At 36.3% G+C, this 17,398-nt stretch overlaps 1 protein-coding gene across 4 annotated transcripts in view; it reads left to right on the forward strand.

Annotated features, from left to right (window-relative positions):
* The first annotated feature begins 6,402 nt into the window (after nt 1-6,402).
* Nucleotides 6,403-17,398, forward strand: part of fggy (FGGY carbohydrate kinase domain containing) — a 100,462-nt gene continuing 89,466 nt past the window's right edge. For 2 of the 4 annotated variants that reach the window (XM_088928299.1, XM_088928301.1), the window contains exons 1-3: nt 6,403-6,518; nt 7,677-7,887; nt 11,747-11,858. In XM_088928299.1, coding sequence (XP_088784425.1) covers nt 7,687-7,887; nt 11,747-11,858 — 313 coding nt within the window. In that variant the 5' untranslated portion in view covers nt 6,403-6,518; nt 7,677-7,686. Of the gene's footprint in view, nt 6,537-7,676; nt 7,888-11,746; nt 11,859-13,837; nt 13,890-17,398 lie in introns of those variants that run through there. The other 2 variants (XM_088928300.1, XM_088928302.1) reach the window with 2 other exon arrangements.

Here is a 17,398-nt window from a genome sequence, read left to right on the forward strand (position 1 = left end):
CCTGTAAGCCACTTTTTCCCTTAGTAATCAATTGTGTGTAGACAAAATATTCAATACCTTTTAAAGCATATTTCTTTCAGAAATGTATGTTCTTTTTTTAATTTAATTTAATTTTTAATTTATGTTCTTTTAAATGTTCTTTTTTTTAATAACTTACAAGGTCACAGCCTTGATATACCCTGGAAAAAGACCAATGTTAAAAAGTCAGTCTTTTTATCTTGTTGTGAATTTCTTTCTAATCTTGGCACTAGCATAAACCTTACAGTTTAATTAAAGGTGTTGTCAGGAAACACAGGATTACAGGTCATTTCCTTTATAATTACCATATAATTCCTGCTTGTTATTGGATTTCTTAATATACTGTAGGTCACAGATGTAACAAATGTCAGTGCAATATTCACTGTGTCTACTGGGTAAATATAATCGACTACTGAAGATTATATTTTTTTTCAATATTAATTCTCATGTTATTTTTCTTTCTTTTAATGTTAATTAGTTTGAAAATAATCTTCTCTCACCAAAACCACCCATCTCTGTGCATAGCAGAGATGATGACCATGTGGACATATTTTCTGAGTTGTACTGTAAGTCCATCTTTTTCTTTTGAACACAAAAACCTAAAGTATAACAGACAGACTGAAGGAGCCTTATGATGGACTAATACAACTCTCACTCATAACACCATAAGTTTTTGAGTGCCTGGGAAGCCACAATTGTCACGAGCGCAAACAAGTCCAAAGGGAGTCCGTAAGGAAATCCAGGGTGAGCAAAAGTCCAGAGCCATGTAATCCATCCTTGATAGACATGACAAAAGTTAAAAACTGGAGCGGGATCCGGTGCAGGGATGGGGAAATAAAAAGGGGTGACGGGGCCAGGCGCTCCAAGCCCTGGACCCAGATGATCAGACGCCGTTGCGAAGCCGATGCCGTCGAGCCACTTCTGGACTCGCTGGTAGGCGGGCTTCCGGCCGTCCATCTTCCAAAGCTGAGCCCAGATTGGCTTTGATATGGAGGGGCTGGAACAGGAGGCAGGTGCAAAAAATGAACAGAAACAAGAAAGAGCCGGAGCGCCCTTAAGAGGAGGGATTTACGATCGTGACAACAATGCTTAATGGCAACAATTCCTGTTTTAATCATACTTTAACCATTTAATTAGAGGCTAAATAAATCCATGGGTTTGACTTAGTTTTCCCAAAGCAGGCTAGCTTTCCAACCAAAATGATGCAAAAGATGGAAAAGGGCAGGGTCTGTAATTCAAATTAGTCATGTATAGATTTCTCCAACTGTTTTAGCAGAAACAGCAAAAAATGTGGATTCTATTCTGCACAGAGAATATTTACCTGGAGAATCCAAACATTCAGGTGTGACTGAAACTCTTTCAGGTACAATGGTGTAGCAAGGGAGGTCAGTAGCTTGTAGCCACAAGCACTGCTGGGAGGGACCCACAGTCATAAAAGAGTCCTTCAACTTGATGCTTCACTTGGATTGAACAATTTTAAAGAAACGGTTGACTGGTTTTCCAGATGTACAACTTACTTCAATGCCACTTAGAAAAAACAGTTTGACAACAAACAGTTGGTGTTCAAAACACCAGTAGGGCAGTCCAAAAAAAACCCAAAAACAGCTCACATTCTTAAAGGTTTTCTTGGGTGAAGCATCTACAATGCTGATGAAATTGAACTTTTAATTTAACTTTGAAAAGCTAGGAGGGTAGACTTCAAAGGACACAGTAACTGTGGCATTTGTGCCAACAATGGATTGAAATGACAAACATCCACTGTTTATGAGTAGAAAGCCAAAACAATGCACGTGCTTTTCAAAGGATTCCAGTAAAGAGCTGCTCAATTATATCAGCTCAGCGAATGTACAGATGACAGATGAGATTGTTATCAGCTGGCAAAAATTATGAATCTCCATCTTTGCTTATGGAGCAATAAGAGTGGTTAAGAACCAAAGAGTGGTTCTCATTTTCTGTGTGATTTGTGGTCTTCATATTTGATACATCCTATGGGATTTGGTGTAAATAAGAGTATGAAGAAATATTACTGATCAAAAATTGTAAAAACAGATTATTGTTGAGCTTAACACAGAGCTATTTGTAAAACCAACAACAATTTCCAATTGTTACAACAACACATTTTTTTCTTTTGCACTGGAATGTGTGCTACCATGGATATGGAAGAGTCTAACAGCATCTACATCACTCTGCAAGTCACAACTAGCAACCATCTGAAGGTAAGCAGATATGAGCCTGGCCAGTACATGGATATGAGACATCCTGGGAAAAAGTAAGGTTACTGCTGGAAGAGGTGTTAGTGGGACCAGTAGAGATTGCTCACCCTGCAGTCTGTGTGGGTTCTAATGTCCCAGAAGACAGATGGGGATACTATACTGTGAAAAACATGTTGTCCGGTGAATGAGACGTTAAAACTGAGGTCCTCAATAATCCCCATCTCTTAATTGGCTTCATCACTCTGTTCTCCCCAATGATAGCTAATGTGTGGTGAGCGTACTAGTATACTTTGGTTGCCATTGCATTATCTAGGTGGGTGCTGCGCATTTGTGATGCTGGGGGGGGATTCCCCAGAAAAGTGCTATATAAGTGTAAGGATGATGATGATGATAATGATTTTTTTTATTATTATTAACCACATAGTCAGTGGCTCACTAATACTAATTAATTTAGCTGACGCTTTTATCCAAAGAATCTTTAACATGCACCGATTTATACAGAAGGACATTTTACTTGAATAAGTTGTGTGAAGTACCTTGCTCACAGCTATAATGGCAGTGTTTCAGCTGGGATTCGAAGCCATAACCCTAAACCACACTGTGCACTTCTTCTACATCATATTACAATTTAAAAACATGGACTGTGGCTGTACATTTGCTAACATTTGAAAACCTAACCAATGAGAAAACATTGAGCACTGCAACTGCTACAAATACCAGAGAAATGAGCCTGTAATAATCAAGAGAAAATCATGAGCATGCCTGAGCCTCCTCAGTGATTCAGTCAGTGATGGAGCTTGCCGGATGGCATGCCAAACTCTTCAATTGAGACTTCAAGGGATTAGAGCTTGGGTAATGTCATTAGCTGACTATGTCCAAGATTCCACAAGATTGTGGTTCTCCTTCCATTGTGGTGTTAATATCCTTTTCCTTTTGTTTTCATTCTTGAGAGCTTTTTTGGTATTTGTTGTAATTTTTTCTTTGTCTTGTTCCATTTAAAAATCTAATAAAAGTAATTAAAAGAAATATGAGAGAACTTTTTGACATCTTTTTTTTACCTCAGTCAGGATGACTTTCACATTTTTTTATTCAAGTGTAAATGCTTAAAGTTTGAGCTTAAGTAAAACCAATGTTATTAAACTATATCTGTGTGAAAAAAAACAGATTTTGTGCTCCCACTCTTTGTGCAGGTGTTGTATTAATTTAGTTGTCTTAAAACCCAGGTTAAAACCTGGACACTGGAATTTAGTTCATCCAATCTCCTCCTGATTTCCCTACACGCCTTGAACACAATTGCTGCTAAAGTGTGATAAATTCACTTGACAGCTGAAAAAAGTGATACATCTCAGACAGAATAAATCAGTTATTGATACATACATTTGTGATTGTTCTTTTTATTGGTATATAAAAACACAGCCTCGGACAGGCTAGATCATAAATCCTATGTTTTGCAAAATTTAACTAATTCAAAAGCATAAGTGGAAAATGAAAATAATTTCTTAAAGTTTTCTGAAGGAAAAAGCTGTATTTCAGAGCTATAAAAATAATCCTCCAGTTTTCTGAAGAATAATAATTGGAAGATTTTCAGTTTCACAGGTTTGTTTCACTGGATTTCTCTAAATGGCAGCATTCATCTGCAGTGAACACAGTTACCCTTTGCCAAAAAGCAAACTGTTTAATAGGACAATGTGCAAAACAGCTGAGGAGAAACACTTCCAAAAGGCAGCTATGAAGATTCCTTAAAAAAAATCAGGAGCTGCAACAGAAAGATATAAACATGTCTGCCTTTTATGTGGGAAATTTCAAATAACACTTGTCACCCTAAGATAACATGTTATCACTCTGTATTCCTGTTGCAATTTCCTAGTAAAACCATGAAACAATATTGTTCCTTCCCATTTTCTGCAGCACACCTCTTTCATAAATCATTTCTGAAGTATAAATATCCCAAAAACATTTTTAGTTGAGCAAAGAAAGATAGATCCAAAGGAACTGACCCAGATTCATTCAGACCCTTTTACCATTGTCCACGCAAGAGAGACTCTCCAAAGAAGACATCAGTACCCTAGGCATATTTTATTTTTATAGATATACATTCGTTAATGTTATCTTTTAGCATTTAAATTATCAGATGCAGATTCCCATTCTATTCACTTAAAAAAACACCTGGATTACCTAAATATCCACAGTTCTTTGTGAAGCTCCAAAAGACAAAAGCACATCTCAAATGTACAGTACACCAGCATTAAGCCTAATTCAGTCTCAGATTCTTTCTTCAAAGTCTCTTATCATAACATCAGCTAAGATTTGGAAATAGGAGAACATTCTCTAAAAGCTTGAGAAAGGAACCAAATGAATGGTTGCATCTTAAACACACTCCTACATCTCATACTATTGACTGGACAATTAACAAGCACTATGGTTCATTTCAGTACTAAGTCTGGAGAAGGCTGTTTATGCAAGCTATGAAAGAAAGGCCAGAAGCAGTTAAAACTTCCTCCAGTATTGTTTTTCTGGACTGTACTCTACTTCAAAGATGAGGCTTGATGCCAAGCACAGCAACAAAAATTGCTTAACAAAATCCATGGAATTGGTACAAATGCTTACAGTGGGAAAAAGGACCAGTCTTTTAGTGCTTCACTATATAAAAAAAAGAAACACACACATTATTTCTCCTCCACGAAGACAGAAAACATCCCCTTGTGGCTTTAACGATCACAGAAGCTCCCAAAAACATAAAATAAGTTTTTATTTAAGTTAGGCATGATTCATATAGCTGTTGGGGAAGTGCAATTATATAATATTGTGATAGTATTTCAATATCCCTGTTGGCATTTTTCTTTCTTCTTGTTTTTACATATTGTGGGGAATACTTGGCAAGGGTTTTTAGGAAAACCCTCGACCATATTGAAACAGGATGTGCGTCATTGTGGATACTAAGGGAGGCCCAAAGCCCTCCCCTGTGACTGCTGGCTTGGGAGAGATCCAATGAATTATAGACATGGTCTGTCACCTCTGACAATATTTTTGTTCATTTATTTGTCTCATCCTTTTATCCAAAGACACATTTGTACCCATTCATGCAGCTGGGCATTTTACTGAAGCCCTCTGTGTAAAGTACCTTGCTCAAGAGTACAACAGCAGTGATCCAAAACCTTCTAATAATGATTCCAGGGCTCTAACCACTCCTTCACAATGGTTTGAACGTAAGCATTAAAGATCATTAAATCTATTAGCTTTTATGAGTTAGCTTTTAAGTAAAAAAAGTCCTGGAAAGAAAGCATTGGGAGAAGCATAGAGGTGTTATTTGACATAACATGTGCATTAAGAAATGCTGTCTTGTTGCACTATTTCTAGAGTTTTGAGTTTATTTGGTATTTTTTAAAATACTAAACCATCATGTATTTCTTTATCAGAAAGCTATATTTAAAATACACATTGTTTCTTGCCCATCAAGAACTATTATTTTGGGTGTTAATTTTTATTATTTAGGGTGTTTTGCAAAGCAATATTTCGTTTTTTATTTGTTTGTAAGATTTGTTTAAAAAAACATATTAATGAAATAGAAATAGTCTATTTGACCCCAGAGTTAGTTTGATTTGATTGTAATGGGATATATTGTAAATTAAGCTAAGCATTTTCTTTTATAATAAGGCATAGCTGTGTGAATACTTACATAAGCCTTGTCATTTTGGACACATTCCATGCTATAGCTATGTCAAAATGTCAACATAACAGTTCAGTATTGGTGTAGGCTGGCTGAAGGCTGTAGTTTCCATGTAATGTGATTATAATGCAATTTACTTTCTGAAGGTCTGAACCAAGAAAAACACAGGCTTTATTAATCCAAACAAATTACTGCATTGAGACTTTTATACTTTTAGGTTTCAATATGTAAAACAGGACAGACATGGCTTAGGAAAAGAGTATTTTTAGTACCTAAACTCATATATCGGACCTGCTAAAAGAAAATATTTGAGTAGTCATAATTGCAAAAACATAATTCTATCCCTTTACATTCCATACATTACATTTATATTGTACTTTCTATATTTATTTTATTTGTCCTTGACTGTGGTATGCATACTTCTGTTGCTGTAAAAGTGTTTCAAATAAATCAAAATTGAGAGAAAAAAATATTTCATTAATGTTGCTGCAGAAATACACATTGCTTCACTTACAGTTTGTGGGCATTGTGACCCTCTCGGCTTACCGTACGCAGAAGTTCTGCTCTTCTACTGCAGTTTGTAGACTGGGATTTAGCTTTTTATTGATAAAGTGTTTATGGTAAGCAATTGCAAATAAGTAAGTGTTCGAAGGTCAATGGTTTACGTTTTACGTTTTAAATGCATTATTTTAACAATATCAATAATAAGAAAAATCTGTGCTTAATAAAATTGCCATCTAAACGATTGTTTTTTTAACACGGACCGCTAAACATCCCTAAAATATTTGTTAAGAGCATTGAGAGTTTATTTGTAAGGTTTTAAAAGCTGTTTCTTAAGAGTTGATATCCCTCTTATTCTTTGCTTGTAAAAGAAGTTGAACAGATTCGATGAACTTGTTATTGCTTATGATAAATTGCTGTGTAATTTGCTCCTGAAGGCAGCCCATAGACAGGCTTTTACTGCCGTAATGAGAAACGGTTCTGCGAATAAAGGTTAGAATACATACCACAGGCAGTTTGTAACAGCCATACAAGGTGATGAAACTAAGGTTGAGTGTGGTGTTTGTGGACATTGAGTGAAGGCAACTCAAACATTTTTCCTATTAAGCACTGTCTTACGTTATAGTTTAAATGAAACATTTTTACTCGCGTGTTAATTAGCCTTAGCAGTGGCTTGTCAAATTTATACCGAGTTGTTTTTACAGACTTAACGTTTTGCAAATCGAGATTGATATTTTATCAAGCCAATTTTTAGGTAAGCCCAAATAGGAGTCAAATAAAATTTAGAAGACGTTAAACTGAACTACTGTACTATGACTTCACTTGTTGAAAGCCTGTCCCATTACAATGCTTTTGGTTTGTGGTCAGAATTTAAGCTGAGTATTTGATGACAATAAGCAAGCCATGTCCAAATATGGTTACGCTATCTTAGATTTACACATAACCTCTGATCAAAGTGACAATATTTCTAGCAAGTGTTTGGAAGGTGGTAGAGTACATAGTTATGATTTACAGTACTGTATGAATAAACCAACAGTGCAAACACAGAATTTGTATAGATAGTACAACAAGAGCGACTGAAGGTCCCCCTCTTGTAAATCTATTAGGTCATAGGCAGTGTGACATGATAACATTGCAGATGACCGATATTACTGTACTTAAACAGTATTTGTGCAAATCTAACCATTATTTATTAGTTTCTCTTTCTAACATGTCATACCTGTCATACACTTTTTATTTTAGAATTAGATTTTAAAAAGTTGTTCATCAATTTGCAGATCGGTTGTGATGTCTAATCCTGAACTCTCCCTGGAACATTACTACATCGGTGTGGATGTGGGGACAGCCAGTGTACGGGCAGCTCTCGTTAGTAAGGAAGGGCTGGTGAAGACAACTGCTGAAGAACCTATCCACATCTGGGAGCCCCAGACAGACCACTATGTCCAGTCCTCCACTGACATCTGGGCTAAGTGCTGCAGCACCATCAGAGTGTGTTCAATTTTTATTTCATTTCCTGTGATTCCTAGCGTGCCTGAGACCAGTGGCTCTTTTTGTGGTGAAGTCTAATGAGAACCATTATTATATAAGCTTAGGGCTAACTAGTACACACACGATTTTCCATCTGGATTTCTAATCATTTGTTCTTTTGAAGAAAAATGTTAATTGAGAAATAGATTCATTCTGTCCTTGAGTTTTAGTGATGCCATTCATTTCCTAAGGAGCTCATTAATCTTGTATTCTTGTGTGACGGGTGGCTGGCCTGTTGGTTCAGTGAAATTCACCACTGTCAATGGAAGCACTGTGTAGCTCAGGGCTGGGAGGTGCCTGGCAGGTGGCAGTCAAATCCTTGTAGAGGGCAAGCTGCACATGGCCACAAATGGGCTACAGAGTGGCTAAACTAGTAAAGATACTTAATCAGATAGCATCTGGAACACATCTGAGTCATATCATTAGCTGACTGTGATCATAATTGCACCATTAGTTTTCTATAACTGTCCGAATGCCAGGAGGGTTCGTTTGCCAGGAGATCTTACAGTTATACTGTACATCCAAGAGGAAATTTAAATATTACCTGGAGGTGGAACACTGTAGGTTCTCTGAGAGGGGAATGGTAAGAACAAGGTTCTCTTTTTGGGGATCAGGAAGACCAAGACTTCCGGAGGGAGGTTGTGTAAGAAAGAAGCAGAATACAGTAAGGTCTCAGTTAATATGCTTGGGGGCAGAGGTTCTGTTGTCTTGGTACAAAGGATGGACAGATTTGATAGGGCATCCGGGATGAAAGACTAGAGTATATCTTGAAGAAGAAGGGGAGGAGCAATGGTTGGCTCTCCCCAGGACTCTGGTTGGATAAGCAATACGGATGGTGGCCCAAGAGCAAAGGGGAAACGGCTACCTAGAAGAAGCCGTCTTAGTGCCGCTGGGTTAGATGTTTTCTCTGGACTCTGAGACAGGCTGAATAGTGAGTAGTCAGACTCACAGAACTGTGAAATGAGACCGATACTTCACTCCATTTGCCAAAAGTGGAGGTTAAGATCAGTAGGGTTCCAAAATCTGTAGGCCAGTGGTTGTCAATCTTTTGTCACCATAGACCACCTTAATTATTCCTTTACTGACACAACAGCAAAAAGCCTTGGCTCAGCTGTGGGAGGGACGGAGGGACAAGATCGAGCAAGATAATTTGCCAAAACTTAGTAGCACAAAACACATTGGGGTTTAGGTTCACTTTCAATCTGTCATCATACTTCCTGCCTGTCTTCTTTTTCTTCACTCTGTTTGTTCTTTCAGAACTTGTAGTAGGTCTTTCCATTTCAACATTGCTGATTTCTTACTAAAATTCACTTCAAAATTAGCATTGTTTTTTGTTTCAAAGATCCAGTGTGAAGCCACTTATACATATTGATTGATATTGGATTTAATGTTACCAAATATTGTATTAAACTCATTCTTACATGCTATGCTTATCATGAGAACATAAAAATTACTCCACAAATAAACAACTAGACATTCAGTTGCATTGTGTAATTAGACTAACTAAGAATTGTGACAGACTGAGGTGGACATAATGAGTATCATAACTGCAGAAGCTGTTTTGCAAATGATATGGCATTTAGATGCCACTTCCTGAAAGACGCAGCGTCAAGATACAAAGGCAGAGTAAGTCACCCACAGACTGTAATTATATTTTCAGTTTATTACAAATTTCTTGAAAGTGAAGGATTTTTGCATATAACATAGACAGGATTTACATGTTACTTGTTGATTATATCACTAATATTTGTATCCTTTGCAGACCACCCATAACGAACCCCCTGAACACCAATGGTCCACCGACCACTGGATGAGAAACACTGATGTAGGGAGTTAGAGACAGGAGAGATCTTTAGGCACACTGAGGAAGGGGATTGGTTTCCTCATACTGTAAATCCTCTACACAGTGGAGGCAGCTGTCAGCATCCCAAAGCTCTGAAACAGTGAGTGAAGGGTTAGGGATGCTGCAGAGTGTAAGTCTTCGTGTAGCGTGAGGTGGTTGCATTTGAACACTCCTGGTTTGGGTAGCGATAGAGACTGAACCAGTGGTTCCCAGTCTGGTCTTGGTGACTCGCAGACCTGTTGGTTTTTGTTCCACTGGAGTCCTCAGTCACACAATGAAACCCTTCATTGACTTACTAATAAGATTATTTTGAAGTGTTTGTTCCTAGCTCTTTAACATGTTGGAGCTTTAACTGTTGTGTTTTGTAAGTGAAGTAAAATCCCAATCTTGTGGCAAAAAACAAAATGCAAGTATTCAATTGAAGCAACTTCTTAGATCAAGTAGGGCTTCAATTATCTAATTATGATGGGATGGAATTAAAACAAGCAGGTGTGTGGGTCATCAGGACCAGGATTGAGAACCACTGGACTAAACTCTTACCCAGCAGGTTCAGGTGGAGATATGGTTATGGTTAGATATGGTTACAAAGGAATCTTTCCTGGTTGGAGATACACAGTGACTCAGGATCCTGACATCAGTGGTAGCTGAGAGTCCCAGAGGAGGGGAATTATTTAACACCAAGCAATCTGGGAGGAGGTTAATAAACTTCAGGCAGGTTCTCTCCAATGGTTACACCTTAAGCTTGAAAAAAAGTTGGATATCTGGTCCTGATACTCTGTTAGGTTGGTTAACAGTCTCCCCAGAGATGTGTAAGGACAAGACTGCGGAAAACAGCCACAGAAATGTCACAGTACTAAAATTCAATCAGAGAGCTGCAAAACTCCATTGAAACAGTGCAAAAAATTGTTTTGGCACAGAGAAAAGCACTCCATTGCAGCACCTTTAAAAATGGGCAATTAAGCATGCTTTTGAATAGGTGTAGGTCCTCAAAAATGTGTCTTAACTTAAACTTTTGCTTGTGCTGTGACATATACATTTTTGTGATTATGGGATAAGAATAAAATAATGGTGTTTTAAGATTATATTAATTGGTAATTTTGTGTTAGGGAATAAAGCAGTTCAAACACTCCAATCTTTTTTCCAGTCCTTTCAATCTTAGGTAAACTATCCTTGTCCCATGTGCCTACATTAGTAATTATAAAAATCATATACTGCTTGAAAAGTTAGCCAGGCTGGTGGTGTTGTGAAACCATTTTAAAATAACTTTAACTTGATCTCTTAATGTTTACTTACGTTTCAGTTCCACCCAAAGGCAAATGCTTATTTTAAATATAACCTTTCTAAACATTTGACTTCTGTGCAGCCAGAGAAAAAGATTGCAGTGGTAATTTCTCTTTTTGAGCCTTTCTCAGATTGCATTATTAATAATGATGTCAGAATATTCAAGTATCTGTGAAGGAAACATAGCAGGCCACATGCAGATATTGTTCAGTTGAATATTGTCATGACTAACAGAGGGAAGCAAATCAGCTATGATTTAACTGTTACCATTGTAGGTTTCACCATTTGTATGCAAATGTAAAACATTGGTTTATTCACCTCTCTTCAACCTCTTTTTTTAAATCTTAAAACATTTTTGGCAGTTTAACATGGTCAGTGTGTTCTTATAGTAATGTTTTGGATGTATTTTAATTGGATTTTTTTTTCTATTTAGATTTGATTAGATTGATTTTATAATGAGGAATTAATGTCATATTTTCATGTTTTAAATGTTATTTTATTTTGAAATATGCTGTATAGCATACAATTCTGACATAATTTAAAACATTATTTTGAGGCCATTTGTATTTAAAACCAAGTATGTTCTTGGAAGATCTAATAGTAAATTCATATTATAATGTGAATATCTGCCAATATTTTGTTTTGTTCTGTACCTGCTGAAGATAACTGAGGAGGTTACATGCTTCTGTTTTGCAGAGGGTAACAGAAGGTGTCCAGAAGACACAGATTCGGGGAATTGGCTTTGATGCCACCTGTTCTCTAGTGGTACTTGAGAAGCAGTTCCAGCCGTTAGCTGTAAATAAAGATGGTAGGTATTAACAGGAGCTGCTCTGAAGTGGAATCCATGGTTATTTTGGAGGTCAAAGGTTACTATAGGGATTAAGGCCTGGATTAAATCAAACCTTTGACCCACACTATCACCAATTAGAAATCTGGTACCTTATATCTGCTTTTTGTTTAGCAGAAGATTATTGCTTCTGCCTACCATCAAGCACTGGATTTGTAATTTTTAGTTTGTGGTGGGAAGTTTAAAATGTGTAACTTTGGGAGCATTTTTACTGACAAGGTCTAGAACACAGGTGTCAGATTGGGAGGACAAAGAGGTCTCCTAATTTACATTCTGACTCCCCTATTAACTTAATTAATCTTAAATATTGGTTCATGGACCCATGTAATGTTTTTTGGATTATGTTAAAGCTGATAATTTAAATGCTTTAATTCAGGTACAATAGCTAAACTACCTGAGGTATAGAATAAAGAATATTTTTTTACTGTAATAATTAAACCAGTTAAGAAGACAAATGGTCCAGTACTGCAGTGCTGCTGCCTACAGTATTATGTGAGATAATTTTTTTCCCAGTGTTGTTTTCAGCATAAACTTTGATTGGTTTCTCCTTGGACATGTTTTGTATTCACAGATATTGCAATGGGCACTATGTGTTAGAATGCTAATATATAAAGAATCTCTTCTTTAGTCACAAAGCTTGTCATTTTGAACTTTAGAGGCTACCTTGAGAGTAGTGTTCATTGAGATACTGTAGTGTGACATTACAGAGATGTTTTTGACTATTTTATTATTATACAGTGAGCTAATAATGTTTGGGATTGCAGTTTGATTCACTTTTATTCTGGATCAATTTTTCCCTTTAAGTAAACAAAAAAATGGTTAGAACTAAAGATAGAATGCCCCTTTGTTGCAGTGTATTTCAAATCACAAAGGAGGTTTCCAATGAAATTGATATTCATGATTATTAAAAATCAGTGAATTTCAGTGTGTTCAGCAGTCTATGGCAGTATTCATCAGCTCCAGTGCACGAGGCCTGCAGTCTGGCAATTTATGTCTTAAAAAATTACTACCTGAGATAGGAGGGGTCAAAAATATTTATAGGAGGGGTTAAATTGATTCAATGAAGTGCTTAGTAGCAATGAAGACCAAAAATCCATCTTGATCAGATGATGGCCAGAGCTGTTGTGAGGTCAGAGGTCATCCAAGCCAAACTCTCCCCTCACTGGGTCCCATCATCTAATTTGTGTTAGGCTTCATGCACTGTACAAGTGGGATGAAGAAAAATTTAAATTTAACTTAAAATGTTTAGTGAAAATGGCAAAACTGAAGTTGATTTATTTGCTTTGAAATACATATATAAATAAGAAAATAAATTGGGGTTTCCCCCATGGAGAGGCACCTTTATGACTGGGGAAAACCCTTTAGGCTTTTACACTAATTTATTTTAAACCCAAAAACATGAAAATCTGAATTAGGTTAAAACATTGACTTTTTGATGTTGATAACTAAAGTGGGTTTTATGAAAATAATTGTACATTTACATACTAAGAAATCTTGAATGAGGCCAAAATGTTTTTCTGAGGCAGTTTTTCTGTGTACTGTTGAATTGAGGACAGGGGAGCCATTTCAGAATTCCTTTTTTAAATCTTTTTAAGATGCAAAAGCTTTCGTATTTCTCTTTTGGGTATGTTAGCAAGAAAAAAATTAATGCTTCATTATGGTTTATTTCACAGTTAATGAAAAAAAATATTAAACATTTGGATTCATGAAAAGACATAGGTATCATTGTCTTGTTGAAATTAGTCATTGTAATGAAAAAGTTGCAATTTAATTTTTGCTTAAGAACTAGAATCTAATAGAAAGGATATAACATAGTGATAGTTTAGTATTTTATCTTACCATTTATTTATATTCTTCATTAAGTGATTTAAGAATTTGGAAGTAGTTCTGTGGATAAGCAAAGGAAATATCTGAGCTTAATATGCTTCTGTTTTTCCATAGGTTGAAATTCTGTTGTAGTTGAACTTTTCACAAGGTCAAAGTCTTAAAAAGGTTAGTAATGAGGTGACACAAATTTTGAATGCTTTGCTGCAAGTTCCCATAGACCTACTGTATACACATTTTTTAAACTTGCATAAGTATTCAGGCCCGTGAATTCAATATATGGTGGAAGAACCTTTTTCAGCAATCGTAGCCACAAGTGTTTTTGGATAAGTCTATACCATCTTTGCACACTGACATGACAGTTTGTGCAAGCTGTCTCAAGATGCTTGGTACTGTAATTGCTGATGGACATAGGTTTTCCACAGATTCTCATTTCTGATTTAATTCAGGACTTCAAGTGGGCCACTCAAGGACATTTACTCCGGTGCATCTTTGGCCTTTGTATTGGATCATTGTCCTGCTGAAAGGTTCATTTTTGCCCCAGTTTTAGGTCTGAAGCAGATTTTCTGGGTTTACCAATATTTTGCACTATCTATGGTGCCATCAGTCTTGACAAGCATCCCAGTCCCTGTTGTTCAGAAGCAGAACTGTAAAATAATGCCACCACTGTTACTGTTTGAGAGTTAAAATTTTAACCTTTGAATTTTGTCTGACCACAAAATGTTTTCCACATGTCATTTAGGTGCTTGCTTTCAAACCTCATGCAGAGTCTGAAGTAATTTTTCAGTTCCATAAAAACCTCCATTGTAGAGGGATCGGTTTATTGGTCACCCATGGACATTATCTCCCATCTCAACCATTGAACAATGCTACTCTTTAATTAATTGTGTTTCTGAATGCTGGCATCCCTATCCCATCAGTTTCCTTCTTGTCTGGCAGCTCAGATTGGATGGACAAACTGAGTCCATCCACCATCTGGGTGCCTTCCACTTCTTAATGGTTTGCTTCATTATGCTTAAAGAGACATTAAGGCTTTGCAATATTTTCATTCTCCTGGTCTGTGCTTTTATACTAGTTTAACCCTGGGTTGTTTTGAAATCTCCTTAGTCTTCATGATTAAAACTTTGCTGGAAATTCACTACCTGACTGGGAGGCCTTAGATTCTCATAAGTGCTGTTTAGAATAAATCATGTGAACCACTATTATTGCACACAAGGGCCATTCAACTAATTGCTTGACTCGTTAAGCTAATTTCATGCACCTGTATTTAGGTGTGCCACAGCACCTCTTATTTGCTTTAAATGTGTGGAGTAGTTTGCAAATATAAAATTGCTACTTTAAAGTGTCACAAATGTGAAAATATAAAATACAGTATATTTTCATAGCATAATATATACAGTACATACTACAAAATATGTATGTGTATTTTGAAGATGCATAGCTCCTGCCTGTGTGCTCTTGGTGATGTTCTTTGCATGTCTTGGCTATTTTAAGGCAGTGTTTGAAGTTAACAGTAATTCTCATAATTAGGATTCAGTGGAACCGAGTAGATTAGGTGACTGATTGTCAATACATCTTTGTTTTAATTAAACATTAACTAAATTTAGAGGAATGTAAAAAATAATTTAGAGTACCTTCCAGTAAGCCAATATAATTGCACTAATGGGGTTTATTTACTTGTATCATTAAAGTTATTTACTTACTTGTTTATTTCTGTCACATACTGGTTAAGGTCCCAGTCAATTGTCAGTGTCTTTCATGCTCTGTGTCATCTTTATAGTTTGCTGTATATCAGTGATACTGCAGGACTTGGCGATCCATGAGCAGCTGTGCCAAAAGTAGAAGTGGTGACACTTAACAGTCCTGCCAAAAATGTTCAGCTGTTGCCTAGTATTGTTTAGTGTTTTTTTAAAGATCGAATGGGATTTGGAAGAGGTATTTAAAAAAAATATACATCTATAAATATCACTGCTATTTCTTTTGTCTGTGCTGACTTGGTAAACACAGTTACAGTTCTGCCAAGAATTAGTCATGCTGGCTATAAAAACTGGCATTCTGCTATTTGTAAAATTACTTAGAGTGAGCTGTGGAAGTATGCCAGATTTAACAGCCAAGCCACCAGGAATCATACATTTCACGATTCTTCCCCGTCACTTGAGAGACAAACCTCAGAAATAGTATTGCAAGGGAAGTCTTTGGATTTATCAATGTTTGTGCTAATTCAGAGCAGATCCACATAATCAAAGTGTGGTTTTGTTTTCTTTTACCATATTAAAAGTAGTTTCAATCAGAATTGTTAGTCTTAGGAAGCTGGAATCAAGATTTTCCGCATTAAAATCTGTATCCATTGTGTATCTACATATTTTATGTACTGAAACACTTTAATAATACAAGATGTATTACTAGCCTTGATGGCAATTCTAACCAGTTAATCTGTATGTGTATACAGTATTATGAGATGTTACAATTTACCTATTGAAAATATTAGAGCTCACATATGTATTTTGTACTCCTCTTTACTCCTGAGTATAAAAAATATATGTGTGCATTTACATATGCAATTGTATTGTGTGCACACATGAAAAGCATCTACAGTAGGTTATTTGTTCATAGTGTAATGATGTGTCAGTGCAGTGGAAAATAGGGAATGCTGTTTAAGAATGTTGCCAGCTTGAACATCGTGCTGTGCAGTCTCTGGAATTCAGCCCCCCTGAATCAACCATCACTAATCTCTAAGAACACTTCCAGCTGATGGAAGCATCCTTTATTGGCCTGGAACTGGCCATCTGTGCTTTATTCAGTGGAACCAACTGTTGGAAAACTTCAATACAGGAAAAGCTACAACTGCTAACATAGCTGACCATAGTGAAAGACCCTATGGGACTTGGCCATCAAGTGCCCCTATAATGTTAATGAATCAAAATTAGAGGCCTGAATCCCAGCTCAGATTAATTTCCATTGTGTACATATATAGTTGTCTCTGGAACTGGCTAACTCATCTTTATTGATATAACAAATGATGGCACCAGAATGAATTCTGAAGTTTACAGAAAAGAAAATGCTTTCATACTTATTGGGTAGTGCTTCACCTTGCAGCATGATACTGACCCAACACATATAGCCAATGCTATAAGGTGTTTTGCAGGAGAATAAAGTGGAAAATCTTTGACTGGCTAAATTAGTCTCTAAAAAGTCAAAACCAACAGAACATGCATGCACAGTGCCAAGAAAAGGTTTGTGAACCCTCCATAATGGTCCATATTCTTGTATATTTTAGACCCAAATTGGAATTATGTGAACGTCTTAATAAAAACTTTAAGTTAATGAGATGTATAACATTAAGACATTGAATATATTTTTGAATTATTTAATACAAAATTATCCTACAGTAGTTACAGTAACAAATTATACTTTGTATATAAGTATGTCAACCCTTCAGTTAGGTAACTGCTGATGCCACCTTCAGCAATGACTAACTAGTCCTGTACAGTATGTTGTTCTAATGTGATCAAATGTATACAAGGAATCACTTAAAATATATATTATTATATATTTTATATTGTTCTTATCATTCATATTAATCTCATTAGCACAAGTACAAATTATTTGACTGTAAATCAGAAATAACAGTTTTGACCTAAGTAACCCACTACTTTTGGAGGACACTGTGAGAAAAA

The sequence above is a fragment of the Atractosteus spatula genome, chromosome 11 (assembly GCF_055471065.1).
Source record: "Atractosteus spatula isolate fAtrSpa1 chromosome 11, fAtrSpa1.hap1, whole genome shotgun sequence".
In the NCBI taxonomy this organism is placed as follows: Eukaryota; Metazoa; Chordata; class Actinopteri; order Semionotiformes; family Lepisosteidae; genus Atractosteus; species Atractosteus spatula.